The following is a 20,340-nucleotide window of genomic DNA, read 5'->3' as shown; positions in this document are numbered from 1 at the left end:
TGTCAGTTTTAATGCGTTGTTTGGTGCTTTTGAATCTGCAAGGGATAAACAAGTCTGCAATAGAGAAAAGGGATTACTTGGGGGAGTCTAGCAGGGTACAGAGTAGCTGGAAGATGTTCTTTCCTCTGCAGTTCATTACTACCATTAGCAATTTTATTGGAATTTGTCTTGTAGGTGGACAGAGTGTTTTGGAGAAGCCAAGTAAGGACAGTGGAGAAATCTGGTGTTCTGGTTTTGGAGGGAGAAAAGGCAGCAGATAGTGTTTAGCTTATTTGGTGGGGTTTTTGTATGATGGAAGTATGTGAAGCTAAGACATGGAAATGATTTAGCTATTTGAGGTTGCAAATAAAATAGACCTTGTGACAGATTATTTGACTCATGGTTTGTCTAGCACCCAGGAGCCACATGAACCTTCAATAAGGACATCTGCAAATCAGAGGGATTATATCTGGCAAAGGTGTTAGTGTGTTTGCCAAGAATGAGTCATTCCTATTTGTCAATATACTAGGAGAGTGCTGTGCTCAAGGAAATAAAAAATTGTTGCTGTAGCTGTTGTGCGGAAGTGTTGTAGAATTACTTATCTCCCAAGAGCAATATAGATCATCAGTATAACTTTTTGTGGTGGTCACCTACAGGAAATTCTCAGACTAAATATTATTCAAAAAGCATCTTAAACTGAATGGTAGGCTCATGTAGGACCAAGCATGTATCTAACACATCTCTTAACCCTATAAAGAGGTGAAGCATTCTACTCACACTGCCTTCATCTCTGCACTGGAAACTTAGATCATTGACAGGCAGGGTAACTAACTGCTATGTATTGCCTTTGCAGTGAACATAAAGTCCTTTTCAATGCTTTTCAATCACAGCAACATCTACCAAAAATGGCCTGGTTCCTTATGGGACTTTTGGCTATTAATATACATACTGTCATTATTGCTGTCACTAATATTCTAACATTATTTTTTTAAAATGAAGGGAGGCTTATAACATATCTGTGCTTAACAGAAGCCTAGGGTTAATATGGACTAAAGTAGACTGCATATTTTAAGGACTAAATAGGCTAAATAACCTGGACTGAAATAGGAAAAAAATCTTCTTTGTATTCCAGTAAAAATCATGTAGAAATATGTTCTGCTCGAAAGTTTGCCAGTGCTGTTTTAAGACCATGTCTATTGCCTCATAAATGCAGTTTCAATAGTTCTGAGTTTGGGTTCACATGTATAAGTGGCTGGTTACAATATTCTTTTCCATTAAGCATTTTTAGAACACATGATGCTTTATGAGCAAAGGTTAACTAGGGCCTGAAGGAAGCTCGGAGCAGGAAAGTACAGATGTGTTTGTAGCAATGAGGACCGCTGGCCAACCTCAGAATTATGACTACTACATATTATTTAAAGGTAGACTCTCTGTTGCCCAGCTCTGCCAGTGTCTTCCAGAAGATGATGTTCTGCCCTAACTAATTTCAATGTCCAAAGTCACTGTGGCTAAATCCCCAATTCCCACATGATAGGATTTCAGTTCACATAGTCAGAAAGATAGCCTGTATGATATAAGAAAGATTATTTTTGTTAGTTATGAATATTGTTACCTAAACTGTGTGTTGCTCTGAAAATCTTTATGGTGCTGCCTTTTGAAATGCTGCATTTGTATATAAGTTTTTGTAGTAGGTAAACATAATCTTCTTGTCAGATCGTGGAATAAGCTTTGGGATGAATGCCGTACCTGGAGCTTTAGGAGGCTGGGATAAATGAGGGCTCAGCATCCCTGTGAGTTCTAAGGGTCTTGGATACAGTCAGAAGAATTGCTGTAATAGACTTCATTATTTTGGGTATTTCTGATTCTTGTCAGAATTCATTGCCCCAGGTAAAGCATTTATGGACTTCAGCTGGGAGAAGGCTTTTTGTGGATTTTGTTTTATATCTAAATTATTAAATTGCCAAAACTGTCACATGATGTTAAGATTACATAACTTTAACACTGTCTCAGTGAGTAATTATTGTTTGGGAACTCTTCACAGATTCTCATCAGTACTGGAACTTCAGGATTACTAAAAGAGTTGTGTGAAGTGATTTGAAACTTAACATTAGGGTCCAGCATCAGGACTGCTCTTACAAAGTAGCCTTGGATGAACTGTTCAGTCACTGAAACAACCAAATGTCTCTCAGCTCCATCCCCCTCACACACATTGCCTGGGATTGTTGTTTCTTGTGTAGCTGTGAAAATAAGAAATGCTAAATTGTCAACTAAGCACATGTAATCTTTTAAATTTGCAGCTGGTCTGAAATATTAGTGCTGACTGTACCATAGCTGGTGAAGAAACCATCTAACTATTGTAGGATGTGATGGCAAATGTCATCTTACATAGTATTAAATAGGATTGTGGCTGTTCTTCTATTCCTTGCAGCTTGGAGGTGCTTGGAATGCTGAAGGCTTTGCTATGTCTTCCTAAAACAATCTTAGTTAACAAAATAACTAGGAATGCTGTCTAGGAAACAGCTGAATGGAGGCACTCACTTCATTTGATCTGCAAGGGAGGCCGGTGGCTATGCTGTCCTTGTTCCTGCTTGTGTCTTTCTCAACATCTGTGTCAGGATGTTGCAAGGCCAGACCATCTGCAGGCAGTGCCTCTCTGAAGGGGCTGTCAGGAGAGCTGACTTGTTCATGCACATTGCCCTTCCCCAAGGATATAGCCTGTGCCAAGTAGGTAATGCTACTTAAGGGAGTTGAGTAACATAAAATCATCTCAGGCTACTGACCGATGTTCAGGAAAATCCTGGTGTCCTGTATCATCGTCTCTTAGAAACGTTAAACTTTCTGTTTTCCTTGTTTTAAATTCCTCTAAACAAGGCCTAAAGGCCCTTTAGAAGCTTCCAGCCATGTACTTGGCTGGAAGACTAGAGATCTAGTCTCTTCTGAGCAGTTAATGCTGTGGTGTAGTACCAAGTGTTTGTTGTTTTTTAAATATGCACAAAAATGAATTGAATTTGACTTAGAACTGAAGTAAAAATCAGCAGAAACAGTGACAATTTTATTGCAATTTCTGGACTAGCTGTGGTGAGCTGGTCCATGCATCCAGGCCCCACTTCTCCTGAGACAGTGGATGTCAGTAGGTGGGCAGTGGCTGTACCCTGCTGCTGGTTCTTCATGTGCTGTGTGGTGAGGGATGGGCTAGAGGAACAGGCTGCCTTGTGCCCAATTTTAAGAGCAGATCTGGGGCAGAAGGAGGGATTCAGATCTGTGCCACATCCTGTTTGCTGTTTCCCACTCATGTGCTGCTGGCTGAAGTAAAATCAGTTGCTCCCAGAAAGCTTGTTAGTATTTGCTTTTTTTAGAGCTTTCTACTTTTGTTCCCTTCTTACTCATTAATCTTCTGTACTTGAGTTGCAGGACAAAAAGGTTGCATTTCTTTTGGTACTTTGAAAATAATCAACAGCATCGAGTATGAATTGTTCTTGCTAGAACTCTATTAGAAAATCCACTCTTCAGACTTCCTTTGACAAGAAGTGTTAAAGCTGGACGATCTTAAGGTGTTTACCTGATGCTATTGCTGTTTAGTACTAACTTTGTAATCAAATTGCAGCAGAAGAGTTGGTGTCATGACTAAATCTTATTTGAGCAAAGCCAGCAAGCTGATTCAGCAGGCTGGCTTGCATAAAACCAGTTGGATAATTTTGCCACGCTCTCTTCATTTCGTGATCTAATGCTTTGCAGATAGAGGACCCATAGATGAACTATCAGCTGAACAAGTAATAGCTATTCATTTTTCTAGCATTTGAGTGTAACTTCATTTTTTGTAACTTTTTGACATGCTCTGCCATTGCTGGTGTTTTGGATAGCTGTCCTGTCACTTAAATTATTGACGGTTATTTGATCCTATAGATCTAGCAAGTGTTCAGATCGTAAAGATCTCTCCTTAGGTAGCAGGAATGGTTCCTAGCATCTTGCTTCTTTATCACAAGTGTTTCTTTCCTTGCCTAGCGTATGCCTCTACTTTAGCACTGTAATTGATGGGTTTCAAAAACTGTAATCCAAGGTAAACACTTGTAGTGCTGCTACTGTCCTCTTCTTGAAAGCTAAGCTATGGAGCTCTTACTTTTAGCTTTGGGGCACGAGGGAAAAATACAGTTTCTCACATCTCTTCTGTTCCAGCTCTCCCATCTCTGTTTCTTCCTCTAGTAGCCTTCTGTCTGTGTTTTCCAGGTGCAGGAGCGTCCAGACTCTTGTCCTTCAGGGCATGCTTAGTGTTACCTTTGCTCAGGGTGCTCCTTAGTCTTTACCTACTCTTGTGGTGGCTGTTAAGCAATTTGGGCACTGTTTTGTCTTAAACACAAGTATAGTCAGACTTGAGTGACATCTTTCTAGTCGCTTGCTGAAGGGGCTGACTCAGGCAGGAGAACGCTGCCTCGCTGTTGGCTTGCTGGGCTCTGTTTTGTTAGAAGTCCTGAGAGGGCACAGATGGGACTGAGTCCAGGAACAGAGAGGCCAGAACAGCCTGTTGCACCCTGCCTACTCCCTTGGGCAACTGCTGAAGGGCAGGAAGCCTGAACTAATTCCTTAATGAGTCAAAGTGATCTTCTGGGACTGTAAAGGAGCTCAGGCGTCCTTATAGCAATCCCAGTTGGATGCACACAGTCAACAAATGTGCATGTTCCCCATTTCCAAGAGGCCGTTGGGAAAGAGGTATGGTCATGGGAGTACAGCTTCTATCAGATCCTTTTGAAAACACCTTTGTGTGTTGTTTTATTACCTAGTCAGCCATGGGTAAAAAGGAAAAATATATAATCCAAGGAGTGTGAGTAGCTTCTGATGCTTGTCATGCTTTAAAGGTAGAAGTAAAATCTCAAAGGGTATTTCAAGACCTGTAAGTTCTCTCATATTTCTCTTCAATACCTGTATTGTGTCTAAATCAAAACCAGGGCTTTAAGAAAACAATTTGGGTTAAAAGCAATCTGCTTCTTAAAAGCTAGTTTTATTACAGAGCTTGCCTGTGCTAATCAGCCACTCTGGAACGTTCTCAGCTTCACATGGAGAAACAGATTTGATAGTGCACAAGCACTTAAAAGGAAGACTAATATGACAGGTTGGCTTGTTGCATGCATGGGACTGCCTTGAGTAGCTTTGAGTTTATAGTTTGCTGTTTGGCTTAATGCTCAAAGCAGTTTCCTTTTATTTAAGTACTAGAATAACTTTGGCTATGAACTGACAGCGGTATGGCCTCTGTTATTTACACTAGCATGCAACTGAGCTATTAACTACACAGATGCTAATAGTGATTTTTTTTTTAAGGGGGATTTTGGAGAGGAAACTGAGAGTGGAAGACTAACAGTAATTGAAGCTTTGGCTTTCCCTGGCCCTCTTTTAATTTTATTAGTCTATAGAGAGGAAAATTCTGTCCTTCCAACTTTATTTTGATGTCTTACAGATTGATGTTACCTTATAGGAAAAGGTAAAACCAAACCAACTTCCTCTCCAGACTACAGATGTAATAGACTTGAAAATACTAAATGATTTTTTCATTGTGAACACTATTTTTGGAACGTGCTTCTGTCTGTACTAGCAAGATATTGCAGCATGAGAAAATCATGTTGATGCAATCCTGTCAAATCAATCCTTGTACAAATCAATCTACTCAATACTATGTATTTCCTGTGTATAGCATTCTTTTGGAGAAAATATGGGTTCTGTCATCCAGTCTGTATTTCATTGGCTAGTGGCTAGTGTTCAGTCTTTTATACATGAATAAACATGGATTCTTTACTTGCTAGCAGTGATAAAACTCCTTCAGTACAGTCTTGGCTACATTCTTGGCTGCTCTTTCTGTCTCCCTTTCAGGAAAAGTTCTTCTAATCTTGTTGAATAAGATACATACAAACTACTTTATTTTTTTTAATGCACATAGATGTACATACCTACATATCAGGACCTCCAAGATCAGGCTCTGTAAAACACCCTACATACATATAATGATAAAATGCCACTGTTTATTTTTTTTTCTAGGAGTAAATTATAGGCTCACTTGTATGTCCAAACACCAGTGTCGCTTTCCTGGCTAAATTCTCCTTAGCAGCTTGTGGGCATCTGAGTGTACTAACAACTTAAAACACAGAAGCATGTGGCTAAGACACTGTAACACAAATGCTGTATCTAAAGCAAAAGGTTGTGCTATCTTCTTGATATGAAGATTTATCCAGTGAGCTGAAAGGTTGGCTTTTATCTTTGGGAAATTACTTTATAGAAACATAAATTCCTTGGAGGTCTAAAAAAGAGCTTGTTCCTGCTCCAGAAAAGCTGGACTGTTATACTGGAAAGAGAAAAAGCAATTGGAACTTGTTTGACAAAAGTAGAAGGAAATAAAAGAAAAAGCCTATTCTGTTGAATGAATCTAATAAAGCTAGAATATCAAAATATAAAGACACTGAGGCATTCTATCTTGTTAGCAAAACTAACGAGTCTTCTTCCTCTTGGCAGAGTACAGTTGCTTTTAATCATTACACAGATGTGTTAGTGTCCAGAACAAGCATTTCTTTCTTAACCTTTCTGTAGTATGAGATATAAACCATCGTACATGTACCATAAACTGTTCTGTGGTCTAACATCTAATAAGTATTGACAGCAAGAGAGAGATTGTCCTACGTAGAGCACTTCTGGAGTAAATGAAAATCATGTAATAAGTCTAATCCTGTTCTTAGTGTGAAGAGAACAGGATTTTAGCTATACTATTTGAAATCCCTAGTCTTCCTAGGGTACACGTGTGTTTCTTGCCAAAGCTTGACATTAGTTTTTAATATTTCTAATTGAACAAATGAGGCATTGTCTTTCATAGCATTTGAAGAACATTTGATGATGATGAATTGTCCCTTTGACTGCAGTTGTTTTGTGCAATTGTTTCTTGTGCTGCAAGCTTTGCCCTCTGAGAACCCAAAGATGGGTTGCAAAAGGCTCATGGCTTTCAAGATGGTGCCTTTGGCAGTCGTGTTGCACTGGATGACCACTTAAGATGCAATTCTGTGGGCTGAGAATGCTGAGACTTTTGTCACTTTTCTTGATTTCTGAGAAATAAACTTAGTATTTTAGTGAGGGTTTACAGTGAAGATTGGCATTTTGAAGATGCCACTCCCATAGTCAGTGTCTCTCCCCTTAATATAAGGGAAAAGTACTGTTGCAGGAAATTAGAGGTTTTATTTCAAAAGGCTAGGACCACCACTTCTGGCAGCACACACTGCCATGGTACTGAATCTGCAAGACGGGAGATGATGGGTTAGTGAAGTCCTGAACAAATCAGTTTTACTTTTGGAAAAAGTCAAGTACTTTACATTTGGAAAAAGCCTCTCTTCCCTTGTACTTCTCTCCCTCTCTCCCCTGACCCCCCAGCTCAAGGTTTGCAGGTGGACTTCTTGCGTATTCCTTGATGAAGACACTGCTTTCTTTCACTGTGAGCCTTACTTTTAGCATGCAGCAGTCTGGCATTCTGCATTAGGTTTGACTTGAACACTTAACTATGTACTTTTCAAGTGGTCAGCTGTTTGGTGCTTACTTTACAATGATCTTGAACTACCTGCAATGCTTTATACAGGATATGTATTTGAGATGGTACATCTGACTGACTTATTTGGAGATTATTTTTTTCTGTGATCAAACAAAGCTTGTAAAAGGTCCTTTTCATTTTTCTTTTTAAATGACATGGAACATGCTTGGAGATAAATGAACTGCTGACAGGACAGAGGTTCCTTCAGGGTAGATTTTCTTCCCTATTTACCAAGTTCCCCGACGGCTGCATAATCAGTTTGTTACAGAACTGAAAACATCCTTGAATAATTATCTACAGCTCTTGTTATAGCTCTTGATGGTCCAATTCATCTGGACTTTCAGCTGCCATTGGAGACCTGAAAGTACTGATATGATCTGTTTATCTAATTTTTGAAGGCAAGATTAGGTCTGTATGTGATAACCCGAGATTTGCTATGCATATTAGGGACTCTTTGTATATAGATGTTTTAGATTACTTGGTTTATGGTTAAGGAATTTCAGGTTGAAGTTAGATTCAAAGCTGTGAAAATGATCCGGGTGAGGCCATCTATTATCTCTAGGTCCTCCATATGATGTTTTTCTTGGCATGGTAGGAGACCATATTCATCAATCAAAATCATGGTGCTATTAAATAAGCAAGTACTGTGTAGAAGCAGTGACAGACATTTGATTGACAAGTTTTGGCAATGGGTTCTTGTCTTGCCTTACATTTTTAGTGATATTTGCGCTTGCCGTATAAAATGCTTAATATTTTGTATGTTGTGGCTCTTTAAATGTTATGGTGAGCTTACTCTCATAAATAGGTTGTAAATGAACAGGTGACATTTTGCTGGGATTGTTTGTGTGTAACTCTGCTATCTGAGCTTATGAAATACTTCTGTAAGAGAAATGCTTAGAGTTGCTTGATCAGCTGCTACAGACTCTTGTGGGAAGGTAGATGATGACCATAATAACATCTTTTAGAAAAATTATCTACTCATACCACTCAATTAAATTCAAGTTTCCAGGGACTTTGAGGAATCTTGTTGGGAATAACTTAGAAACTGCAGGTTTGCTGTGTGGTACCTGCAGAAATGGTTTAGAATAGTGTTTCACAGCTATTGTACATACAAGCTCCTGTTCTCACTGGGCTCTGAGAATATTAAATTATTTCAGCACTCCTGTGAGAGGAATCTGGGATTAAATGTTCAGGCTGAAGTTTTGTCAGTCATGCTTATTTTATATTAGAAAGGGAATAGGGGACACTTAGTTATACCTTTCAGTCTGTCTTTGGAGGATTCCTTCAAAGTGGTGAAGTCAAGTAATTGAGTGGGACTTACAAGATCAAGTTAGTGTTTTATCAGTACGAAGTGTCATTAGAGCGCTTACATAGCGTGCGTATGTCTTCAAATTGATGTGTGACACAGGCTGAGCACTGCAGTAATACTGAGTAACAGCTATTGATGAGCCTGGCTGTTTGGGGGGTTTTTGTTACTCTGAAAAGAGTAAATTGAAGGTAGTCAGCTGGGATCTGATCTTCTCCGGTGATCCATTTGCTGAATGGTTTTGTGTGTACGTGTTGAATTTGAAGTGAATCATATATTTTTAAGTATTTCTTTTGAAATGCAAAGTAGCGGAGTATTCATAGCTGGAGTCTTTAACTCTAAGATATTCTCTTGGCTTTGGAACTGGGGAGTGGCCTTATATTCTGTTCTTCTTGTAAAGCTAAGGAATGGACAGACTCTTAAAACTGGGGTTTAGAAATGTGTGATTTTGAGGCATCTCTGCATACATTGTTTTTAGTGAGCTAAAAATCAAAACAACCTCACTGCTAATATTTCTGCTTTTGGCTTTACAAGACCCTTATAGGTGATGGGTTTTCATATGGAGCTGTGCAGTTTGTCTCTTAGCATATTATTGAGATTTTGGTATATGAGTTTATTTTCTCAGAGTCATTTTAGTCTAATTTCTCCTCTTGACTCTTCTGCCATAATCCCCATAGCTCATAGCTCCCAATATGACTGCTGTTCCTTCAGACACATTGATCTTGTGAGATGCTTCGAAGTCTCTCATGACTCAAAACTTGTATGAGCATCTGATCGCTAATTCCTGCTTTTCTAGTCCTTTATCCTGGCCTCTTCTAAAAGAAGCTATAGAAAAATGTTTTTTCTATTTCAGGCAACCTTCTGTCATTCACATTCAAATAGGTAAAAAAAAGGACTAGTCCTGCATTACTTGATCTATATGTGCAGCAGCCTCCAGCTTATCTAATGATACCTACATTTGATGGTCTTTCTTCAGCAAAGCTCATTTAAGCAGTATACGGCCCACCTGATTTTCTCTCCCGTTACACAAGAGGGTCTGATAGTACATATGGACTGAAAGGTCTAGAGCCAAGAACTCCTTACAGCTTTATAGCTCCAGGAAAAGGAACAAAAAAAGTATGTAGAGCCAAACACTTAAGTTCAGTGGCAGAATAACTTTGAAAACAAAAAATCACAATGTGTAATCTCCTGGGTACACTTCTCATGTCACACCCTGAATGAAACTCCTCTGGAGTTGGACCATGGGAACGAATCTGTAGGTTAACTGTTGCACATTCTTATCTCTTGACCTGAATGCTGCTGCAGTATTTTGAAGTAAAATTCCAGGTATCTTTCTTGCCCCTTTGCGTTGCCACGTCTTGTGCAAACACCCCAGAAAGCTAGAGAAGAACTAGCAACAAATCTTAATCTCATATACAACAGAAACAGCAAATTCCTTTGAGTAATTTTTCATTTATTAAGAGATGATTAAGGTCTGGGGCTACATCATCAGCTATCTGTTTAAAAAAAAAATCTTTTAACAGTATTGTCTTAAAAGTTTTTAGTGCTGAGCAAGCTTAAGTTTCTTTGGAAATGTGTATTGGTGCTACAGAATTAATGCATTGCATTTTAGAGGTAATGTGTTTCACCATAAGTAGCTAAATAGTTCTTATGTAAAGCACAGCACTTTGTGTTTCTGCATGAAGGACATTAATAGATGTAAGCACTTTGTCTTGAATTGTCATCTCACCGTGGTGGTTTGTAATCTGTTAGTTACTATTGGCAAGATGCTTCAAAGTGGAGTATATTCAAAAAAACTGGTTTGGAAGTTGACTATAAATGGGAAAGTCTTTAGTTGAGGAGGGACAATCCTTGGCTGAATATTGCTTAGCAGCCAAATGAGTTTGCAGATGCTACCAAGCTGTGAGTCTCCTTGTGCCTGTTGAGATTTTTGGATTAGGTTTTCAAGTGATTTCTTCAGAGAATGAACTGAAAGAAATCAGATACAGTTGAAAAGGAAAGACTCAAGATCCTGTTATTGCACAGGAGTGCTCAACTCCGTGAACACAGGATGGGAAGCAGAAAAGGAGCAGGTGGGTCACAAGCTGAATGTGAATTAAGTGTTATGCTGTGGTGAAAAAGGCAAAAGGCAGGGAAGTATGACAAAAGAGTACAACCTACTCTATTCAACATGTACTGCCTCATCTGTTGCACTGTGTAGCCAGATGGTCAGACTAATGTCCATTCTGCTGTAAAGTTTGATTTTAATTTTTTTCACACAACTTTAAGGGTAGATGAAAGCAAGGTAGTTTTGTGGATGATCTTATGAAGATCCTAATTGTTAAGAAAGTGTGCAAAAGCTTGTCTCAAAATTTTTCTAAGTAGAACATGGAGGTCCATGTTATTGTAGAGTTGATTGTATTAGGCCAAGCATATCCTCAAATTAATAACTAAGTATTTGTAATCCTGCTGATGTCTTGTGTTTCCACTTAACTGGCCATAAACAATGGCTTTTGGATCAGTTTTATGTAAGCAGTTGTCAGAGTGCATCTAGCAAGCATTACTATGTTTGAATTTGTATTTGCATCCACAATCTAAAAGTATGCAGAAACAGTTACAGGATAAGTTTTTTGAAGATAGGTAAGTTGTAAGAAGTCGCAAGAGAGGGCGAGCAGAAGAACCTGACTAACAAATCCTGCAGGTGACCTCTTTCTGTGCACAAGAAGTTGTCTTTACTAGGCTTTGTGGCAATGTACTTTGCACCCTTGCTTATAAGTAGGTCTTCGGAAGTTGCCTGTCTGCTTTCAGAAATTGAAGTTGTTTGCTATCCTAGTTGAGTTTTGTGCAAAACTTGGGAGACTGGCAAAAGTGAGTATCTGTTCTGGAAATAAAGTGGTATTTCCTCCTTGGTTTCAAGAGAGGTTTCAAGGTTAGCGCTTGCACGTGTGCTGTTTATTGTGGAAAGCACTTCCAAGTGACTCTTCTGCCCAACAGGTGTTGCTCTAAATAATTGTATTGTGTTTCACTAGCTTTGGTTTAAACATTAGTTTGTCGTGCCTTTATGTTCATTATCCCTATTCTCCTATAAACTTGCTTCTGCCAGATGTCCTTACAGATCCCTCAGGTACAGCAGCTGGACAGTTTGAAGTGAAAGACTTCACCAAACATGTGATGAAGCTTCTAAGTTGCAATTGAGGTAAAGTGGAAAAGTTTCCCATGAAGTAGGGCTGGCAGGTGTTACCTTGGATGGGGTAATGCAGTGAAGTCTTTGCTTTTCTGAAGTCCTTCTTGGAAGATTTTTCATTTAACACTGGGGGGGCAGGGGACATGGCTGGTATTTTACTCGAAGCCACTTTTTTCAGCACAGTGAAAGAATCGATACATGTGATTATTAACATTATCTATGCATAGGAGGGAAACAGCAGAAGCCATAAAATGAAAATTCTTGGATTGGTAAAATAGGTTGAGCTGGCACTTCACTGTACTCCAGAACAATGAGTTGGCAGATTGTGTAATTTATATATCATCTCACAGACTTAGTGGTTTGGAAATGAATTATAGGATGATGGAAGCGGTTAACTTGGAAAAATCTTTAAATTGCTGTAGCTAGCAGTACTTACTAAATTTATGATAAATATAGCAACACGTAATATATGGAGTTGACTTAGCTTACAGTTAAACTGATGTGTTAGATCTCCTACTGCAGGAGATCTGTTCTGTGAGGATCACTTTAGCTCTTCCGAGATGGAGGAAAGGCCATGCAAGAAGGGTGCATGTAATGTAGATGCCTGAGAAAGCCAGAATGTAAGGGTCATTTAGGCTTAATGAGTGTGTGTGTGTGTGTCTTAGAGGTCACAGATCCAGGGGTGAGTAGTTCTCTTCAGCTGAAGAGCTCCTCTTGTCTGTGATGCTACTTGCCATTTAGTTTTCTTCCCAAGACCTCTTGCCTTGTGTGCCACGTATCACCACTCTATGCTTAGAATGAAACACGAGTGTAGTTGCTGCCTAAATGAGGCTTTATTTCTTTCTCCTGCTGTCATCTCAGTGACCTTGAGCATTTCGAGGGAGAGCAGGGGAGGAAGGACTTGATTTGGAGCTGATCATCTTATAGCAGTTGTTCAGTTCTTCTCTGGGTATTAGCTTGTTTGCAAGTTAAATTTCAGGAATGGCTGTTATCCTGCAGAAGTCTTTCGCACTGAAAGTTTTTGCAAGCTCTACTGACTTTTTTCTTTGGCAAGTATCTGATACTGTTGTTCTGTGTTGGACACCAAATTGCCTCATGCACTAACACTTCTTGCTGTAGCATACAAACTCCTCAAGCTCTTGTGTATGGTGTGCTGTTGTGTAAAAAAAAAAAAAAAAAAAAAAAAAAAAAAAAAACACAACCCCAAAACCAAAAACCCAAACCAACAGAAAACAGCCACAACAAAAAAACACCCAAAGGGTACACAAAAAAACCCCCCACAACCCTTAAGGTCTTGTTATATAGCCCATGTAATAACGTTTCTAATGTTTTTATTACACTGAGGAGTCAACTCTTGTTTTCAGTGAAGTCGGCAGAGCTCTGATTAATGTAACTCTGATTGAACTGACTTCCAAATGCCTTCTAACCATCAAGTGAAAAGTATTGTATTTGCTCTGTTAAACTACAAAATAATAGCCTGGGAAATTCCAGAATTTGTTTATGTCAGTGTTGTTATTTAAATACAAAGTTGGGCATAGCAGGGTGTTTTTGTGAGGCTTTAGAAAGTGGGAATATATCAACATGCTATTAAAATGCTTTTTAAAGATCCTGAGAGTGCAGTCCAAGGGAAAGACCACACAAACTCGGCTTCGGGATGTTTTCATTTTCTGCCTGTCAACAAATTATACTCTGCTATGGACATTTATAATAGTTTATTAATAATGTTAGTCCATGTTCTGGATGGAAACTATATGCACACACAACAATAAAATCTGAAAGCTTGTTTTAAGACGGTAATGCAACTAAATGCTCTGCTCAGGGTTTGTATTTGTGGTTGTGACTTGTTAAAATGGAAATGGGAAAACAAACAGGAAAAGCAGATGGAGTAGGTTTATTTATGGAATATATCACCATGTCTTGCATTTAACTCAAGCATAGAGACCATAACAACATTAACCCTTAAATGCATTTGTGTGAGTCAAAATTGTTGATATTTTTTTAGAATCAACTCCCCCAACCGTGTCAAATGTGCATAAATGGAATAAAAATAAACGAAAACCTAATTTCCTTAGCTTCCTCAGTTTGAGCTGTGCGGTTGACTTTTAGCAATCTAGCTGATCCTTTTTTAACATTTGTGCTCTGAAACTTTGATTGACTTCGTGGTCTTGTATGAGTGGATTCTTAAGCCCTTGTGAAGCTCTAATTGAACTGATAATGTTGCTCTGATTCAACATACAGTGTAAGCATGTGCATATGTCCTCTACTGGCAAACAAAGAGTTTGTTGGAATAGCCCACTGAATCAGGGCTACTGAACCAATGGACTTGTCAGTTGATGCATGTTCTGACCTTTATGTAAAACTGTATCTGTATCTTTAATATTTGGTGGAAATTTATCTGGTATGCCAGTACAGTAAGCTCTGGTTGGCAAGCACCTCTCCAGGTTTCCCCAGAGCAGCTGGATGTTCTGTCTATCTAAAGGAAATCTTGAGGGAGGAAAAAACCAAGTTTATTACGGATAAGTGAAATGCTTGCAATATTCTCCTCTGTAATACTTTTGTCAGAACTCCTGACAAGCTTTCCATTTACTCTTGATGGGCACTCAGTAAAAATGGCAGGGATATTCCACAGGTCTGAGTTTATCCAGATACTTTCTTAGGACTACTATTGATTTCTGCTCCATCGTGCTTGCTCTAGTAAAGGATTGATTTATTCTTGCTTGATGTGACGTGAAACTTATCCCTTGATGTCAAACACAAAGTAAAAGCTAGGTATCAAAATAGAGATTTCTACTGGAGTTATTAGTAATGAGTTGCCCAAGGAAGTATATCACTCCCCGTGGTTTCCAAATGTTTGTTCATCTGCTTACTTAAGAAGTCTTTATTATACATCCAGTGAGATTTAGGGCTAATTCCTTTTGCTTAATTGCTCTGGCCTACAGGAGCAGTAGGTTTTCTTTGCTTTAAAACATAGCGTTTGTAAGTAGTTGGAAGAAACAGAAATAATTAATGCCTTTTTTACTGTATAAGCTATTAAATTGTAAGTTAGCCATGCGTATGGAAGACCATATTGAGAGCTTTACAAAATGCTGTTTAAATGAGGTGCCTGATTTGTGATCTTTGATTCATATCTTTTTGAGGTATTATTAACACTGTTAATAATTCTGTGACATCTTGTATGTAAGATGAGTAAGTTCAGTGACCAGGGCATGAATTAGTTGTGGCTTATGTATGGCCATGATAATAAGCTATGGAGAGACTAGTAATCTCATCTGATGAGAAACTTCACCTTTTGTAAGTCATTGTGTTGCCATGTGACTCTTTCTTCTGGCCAGCAGATGATGGATATTGAATAACCCTCCTGAACTTGCCCTCAGGTTCTTCTCTGCCTCTGCAGGAGGGAGTGGTTGGGCCCTGGCCTTTCATCTTCCTTTGGGTCAGGTGAAGAAGCAACAGGAAAATGAGGGTGTTTCCTCTGAAGTGCCAGAAGGGCTGGGCAGGGACTGTCTTCCTTGGTTTCAAATAGTCAGAGAAGTTTTAAATAGAGAAGTTTTTAATCATGTGGGTGGATTTGGGAAAAGGATGGGGAGTAATTCTTCATTTGAGATCAAGAAAAAGGTTTGAGCAAGTCTGGGAGGAAGCAGTAAATTAAAAAAAAATTATACTTACTCCAAGATCCTAGAAGCAGGGGTTCTTGGGTTAAAACTCTTACTGATGACATTACCCAAACCGTATCCCTTATATCATCCTTGGGATTTCTGTGAATGTTGTCAATATGTAGTAGTGTTGAAGTAGATAAAAGCTTTCTTCCCTAAAGACATACGTTTGTTTTCCCTGCACTAGTGTGTAATGGTTTTAGCAGTCATCTACTTCGTGTTAAATTTTTAGGTACAGTGTAAATAAAGCATTCCATGAAATCATAAATTGAATCTCACATGGTTTAACAGGAAAGCAGGGAATGACGCAGTCGTTCTTGTAATGAAGAAGGTGCAAGAAGTAATCTGTCTGAAATGGATGAATTGTGCCACTCTGTTGTACTTACTAACTTAATCTGTAAATTTGCCTCCAGTTTGGGGCTAATTTCTTAGAGTGAGTTTGGTTTGACTACCATACCCATGAGAGGGGCGAGAGAAAAGAAATTGTAAAGCTACTTTCATCCTTTGTGTCTTTTTTTTTTTTCCTTCCCTTTGTGTGCAAGTGGCCTTATTCTCTTCCCAGCTGTTTTGCCCAGGAAAGCTCAGTTGCTCTGGCTACCTGATCCTCCTCCTCAGCTCAGTAGTGGTGTCTTGACTGCTACCATGTCCTCACCTTCTTCACGATCCAAAATTCACTTACTGTCCAATGTTTCTTGGGGTTTCCTCCTTGCCTACATGCTCTTCTGCATTCTGCTTTACTCTGGAGGAGAGGTGACCTCTTTCCCCTTGCTAACTTTTTGATCCACTTGATGGTAACTGGAGATCAAGGGCTTTCCCATAACAGACTCTGCCCCTGGCTAAGGAGGTCTCTGAGCTGCCAACTGTGGGGGGCCCAGAGGCTCTTCTGGGAGTGCTGGTATATGCTTGGTGTATTCTTGCGCTCATTCTGGATGCTTTTGGCCACAGTCGTGGTCTGGTCTGATTGAGTGTGGCTATTTTTGTCTTTTATTTTACTGGCTTTATTTGTGTGAAACTGATCTAGGCAAACTTCAGAACTTTACACAGCAGATGGCTGGAAATGCTGCCATGTTTAGCGGTTTTGAGATACATTTCAGATTTTAACATATTTATCAAGTTTTGTATGAGAAATGTGATTCAAGGCAAGCAAAAATATGTAGCCTCTAGCCACCGCAGAACACTCAATCTTGCTGCTGGGTGTGCTGTGGTGGCTGGCTGTCTTGACAGAAGTCAGATCAAGTTCACTCAGTATTGCGCATGGAAAACATTTTTAAAATTAAATAATTATTTAATTTGGGAAGCTAGTGTGCTTTTCTGAAACAAGGTGATGATTATTTGAGCTGGAAATAAAAACATAAAGGAAAAAAGTCCTTTACTATAACCTTATGAACGTGGGCATTTAAAGATCGTTGATGTAATCCTGTAGTAGAAACCTTTGTAAAACACATCAACAGAGAGGGAACCCTTTTGTTGCTGTTTATTTCAGTAAAACAGTATTGGAATGGTTAAAGCCCAAAGGAGGGGGGTGGGTTGGGGGTGGGAGAGGTCTTCTGCAGTCTTCTACCATGAGAGAAGCACTGCCTGTGATTCTTTGTCCTGGATGATGCGGAGTAGCTCTTGGGTAGTTTGGCATATTGAATTGATTTACCTCAGCTTCTCTGGGCGCTGTAGTAGTGTCCATCTGGTGGTCTGTTCTGGGTGTCTGTGGCAAGGTGTTGGGGGCTGCAGAGGCCTTGGTGAGGAGAGGCTGGGGCTGCCCCGTGCCTGACATAACCAGCTCTGCAGGGCACAGCTGAGCCCCGCTGCCAAGATGGTGGCACCTCTGGGAAAGCCTCTTTAAGGAAGGACAAAATGCTGCACAGGTGGTGAGGAGTGTGTGTGTGGGGGGGAAGTGAGAAACAGCCCCGCAAGCACCCAGGTCAGAGGAGTTTCTCATCATTTTATTCACAGAAAAAAAACCCCACCTTGGTATGATGTTTCTGTTCTTTAGAGTGCACAAAACAGCTTGTGAAAGCTTAGATCAAGAAATTAAGAAGCCATGGTACTAGGAAGCTCCTTGTGTGGGTGTTTTCCTATCTTTTCCCTTCATGTTTGGATGCTGGAGAGATCACTGAAGGAAGTATTTTAGCAATGTAAACTTGTTTACTACTATTTTAGTAGTGTGATATGGATGGAACTGGGGAGCTTTTTGGCTCAGATGTCTTTGATGTGAAAGAGATGCAATTTTAAATATTTCTCTTCCTATCTTCATAAGGGGGTTCATGTATGCAGGCTTCTATACCTCTTTGGTGATTTGCTCAACTGTGTGCAAAAAGGCCCAACTTCTGTTCTCAGTTAAATGTAGAGAGAGAAACCCAGGCTTCACACCAGTGCTGGCCTTCATTGAGGTGATCTGTTCCTCAGGACCAGCAGCTGTGTAGTCCATACGAACTAGTTTGGCTACCTTTTAGTTTTTCTCTCTTTTTAACATCTGTCTGTTAAACTGGAGGCGCAAATAGGAAATACAGCACTTGGCAACAGTTTATGGCTTTGCAGTCCTCTGGAGAAATCTGGATCTATAAACCAACGAATGGGTTGCAATGAGGCATAAATATCACACTGTCATTTTTGACAGCTATAACTCTCTTCTAGTGTTTTTTTTTCTTGTTTACATATAAAGGAAATATATATATTTTACTTAAACCAATGCAGACAGATCACAAAAGAAGTACCTTTACATGTCAATAAGCAGAAGCATGTGTGACAGTTTAGCACAGTTATTCAAAAGTACACAGTTAAGATGAGTGGGAGTGCATTTTCTCCTCTTTTTGGTTAAGATGAGTGGGAGAGAACACTAGACTGGAAAGTGGGTGAGGATTTGCTAAAACAGAAACCAATATTTTTTTTCTGTATGCCACTGATACTTTTTTGAACAAAGGGGAAAAACTGAAAAAATTATATAATCCAGCAGTTAGCGATCATTTGTCACCTGAAAGTGGTGTTTGACTAGTTCTGAAGTCTCTGCTTTTCATGTTCTGCCATCCTATGTCCTGTGCAGCAAGACCACCTCTGTCAAAAAGTGTGCGTACACTTCAGATCATGAGTGAATTTGCACCATTTATCAGTGGTTAACTCAGCTGGAACTGATAGTTAAACTAACCTGCATGGGAATGGAACAGACTGCTTTAAGCATGAATTTCACTGCAGTACGAGGGCTGAAATATTTGGGGTGACAGTGAAACATGAACACTCGACTTATTTAATTTTTTCCCAGCAGCAGCTGTCAGTGAAAATGTTTTTAGGGTAGGGAATACTGTTTGAATAAATAGTAATACTTTGAATGGTGTCAAAAGCCATGAAAGGCATTAGGTTATACCTGCCGTACAGTTGAAGAGGATGTATCACAACTACTGTGGGCACATGCATCATGCAGGGGTGTGTAGTGAAGATGCCACAGTCTGCACTGAAACAAGGCATGTGTTCCTAAGTAAGTGGATGCAGCTTTTCCTGATTTGTGACCCAAATTAATATGTCTTCGTAGGGTCCTGTTAACACACTAGCTCATGTCAGTCCTCGTTTGGGTGTGTGTATACCGTGCTCAGTTGCATAGTCCAGAGATGCCTTGCTGTATTATGGATGCAGTTTTTTATATTAGGAAGAAACGTGATTTCTTTCTGTTTATTCTTCAGGCAACAAGAGCCTCTCTGACTCAACACTGTACCAATTTGGGGGAGTCGCTGGGCAAGGAAAACGATATTGCTCTGATTATTGATGGCCACACACTGAAGTATGCCCTTTCATTTGAAGTCAGGCAGAGCTTTCTGGACTTGGCACTCTCCTGTAAAGCAGTCATTTGTTGCAGGTAAGAAATTCTGGGACTCTTTCTGGTAACAGATGGGCAACGAAGCCTGTGAAACTTTATCTAGTATGTTAACTTTCCTTTCTTGTTTAGAGTGGTCACAGGAAATATAGAAGTAGGGAATGATCTTAAATGTCCCTTCCAAGCTAGACAATTCTATGATCTCAAGAGGAGGCAAGATGCAGGGATGAACCATTTGATAACATAATTTATTTCTCTGCTGTGGAACCACTATGAAGCGAGGCTGTTCTGTGAGCAGTAAAGGGGGACTGTAGAGAGGTATTCCTCTTATACTACAGACAGGTCTGTAAAAGCATTCATAAGGCTGACGGACAGGCCAAGTTTAAGATTTCAGTTCTTTCTGTCCTAAGGGATGCTCTACAGTGTGGAAGTAGAGCTTGCACACTTTTGAGGTGAGCATTCAATCAGCTGCATGTTCCCTCCTGGTGGTAGAATTCTTCTAGCTCTCGGAAGCAGTCTTATAAGTATGCTGGAAAGCAGCTTGGGTAGTAGCTCCTTTTCCTGCTCCTATGGAGAAGGAAGGGATTCCTTCAATAGAAATAAGCGTCATCTAATAATGCAATTCCCTCTGCCACAGTCAGTCCCAACTGAGTCCAATCTCTTTTATAAAACAGTGAAAGATCATGAGAAAACATTATGCCTGATTGCTTGATGATAGTAGACACTGAGGAGGAGTGGTACGGGTGTGTTCATTTGTAAGCAATAGGAATTGGGTAGCAAGAAGTTTGTGTGACTGTTCAGTTCAGCTCTAGAGAAGGGGGCAGATAAATCTGGATAAATTTACGTTGTCTTGACTTACCAGTTATGTATGCTATGCAAGAATGTGCGTAATGG

The 20,340-nt window shown here is 39.6% G+C and overlaps 1 protein-coding gene across 1 annotated transcript in view; it reads left to right on the top strand.

The window, feature by feature from the left end:
• Window positions 1-20,340, top strand: part of ATP8A2 (ATPase phospholipid transporting 8A2) — a 309,064-nt gene that overhangs the window by 82,454 nt on the left and 206,270 nt on the right. Inside the window, exon 25 of the mRNA XM_054188764.1 lies at window positions 19,316-19,488. Within this exon, the coding sequence (XP_054044739.1) occupies window positions 19,316-19,488 (173 nt within the window). The remainder of the gene's footprint in view (window positions 1-19,315; window positions 19,489-20,340) is intronic.

This window comes from Rissa tridactyla, chromosome 1, assembly GCF_028500815.1.
Source record: "Rissa tridactyla isolate bRisTri1 chromosome 1, bRisTri1.patW.cur.20221130, whole genome shotgun sequence".
Lineage (NCBI taxonomy): Eukaryota > Metazoa > Chordata > Aves > Charadriiformes > Laridae > Rissa > Rissa tridactyla.
The sequence above is the reverse complement of the archived record's forward strand: the minus strand, read 5'-3'. Positions and strand labels throughout refer to the sequence as shown.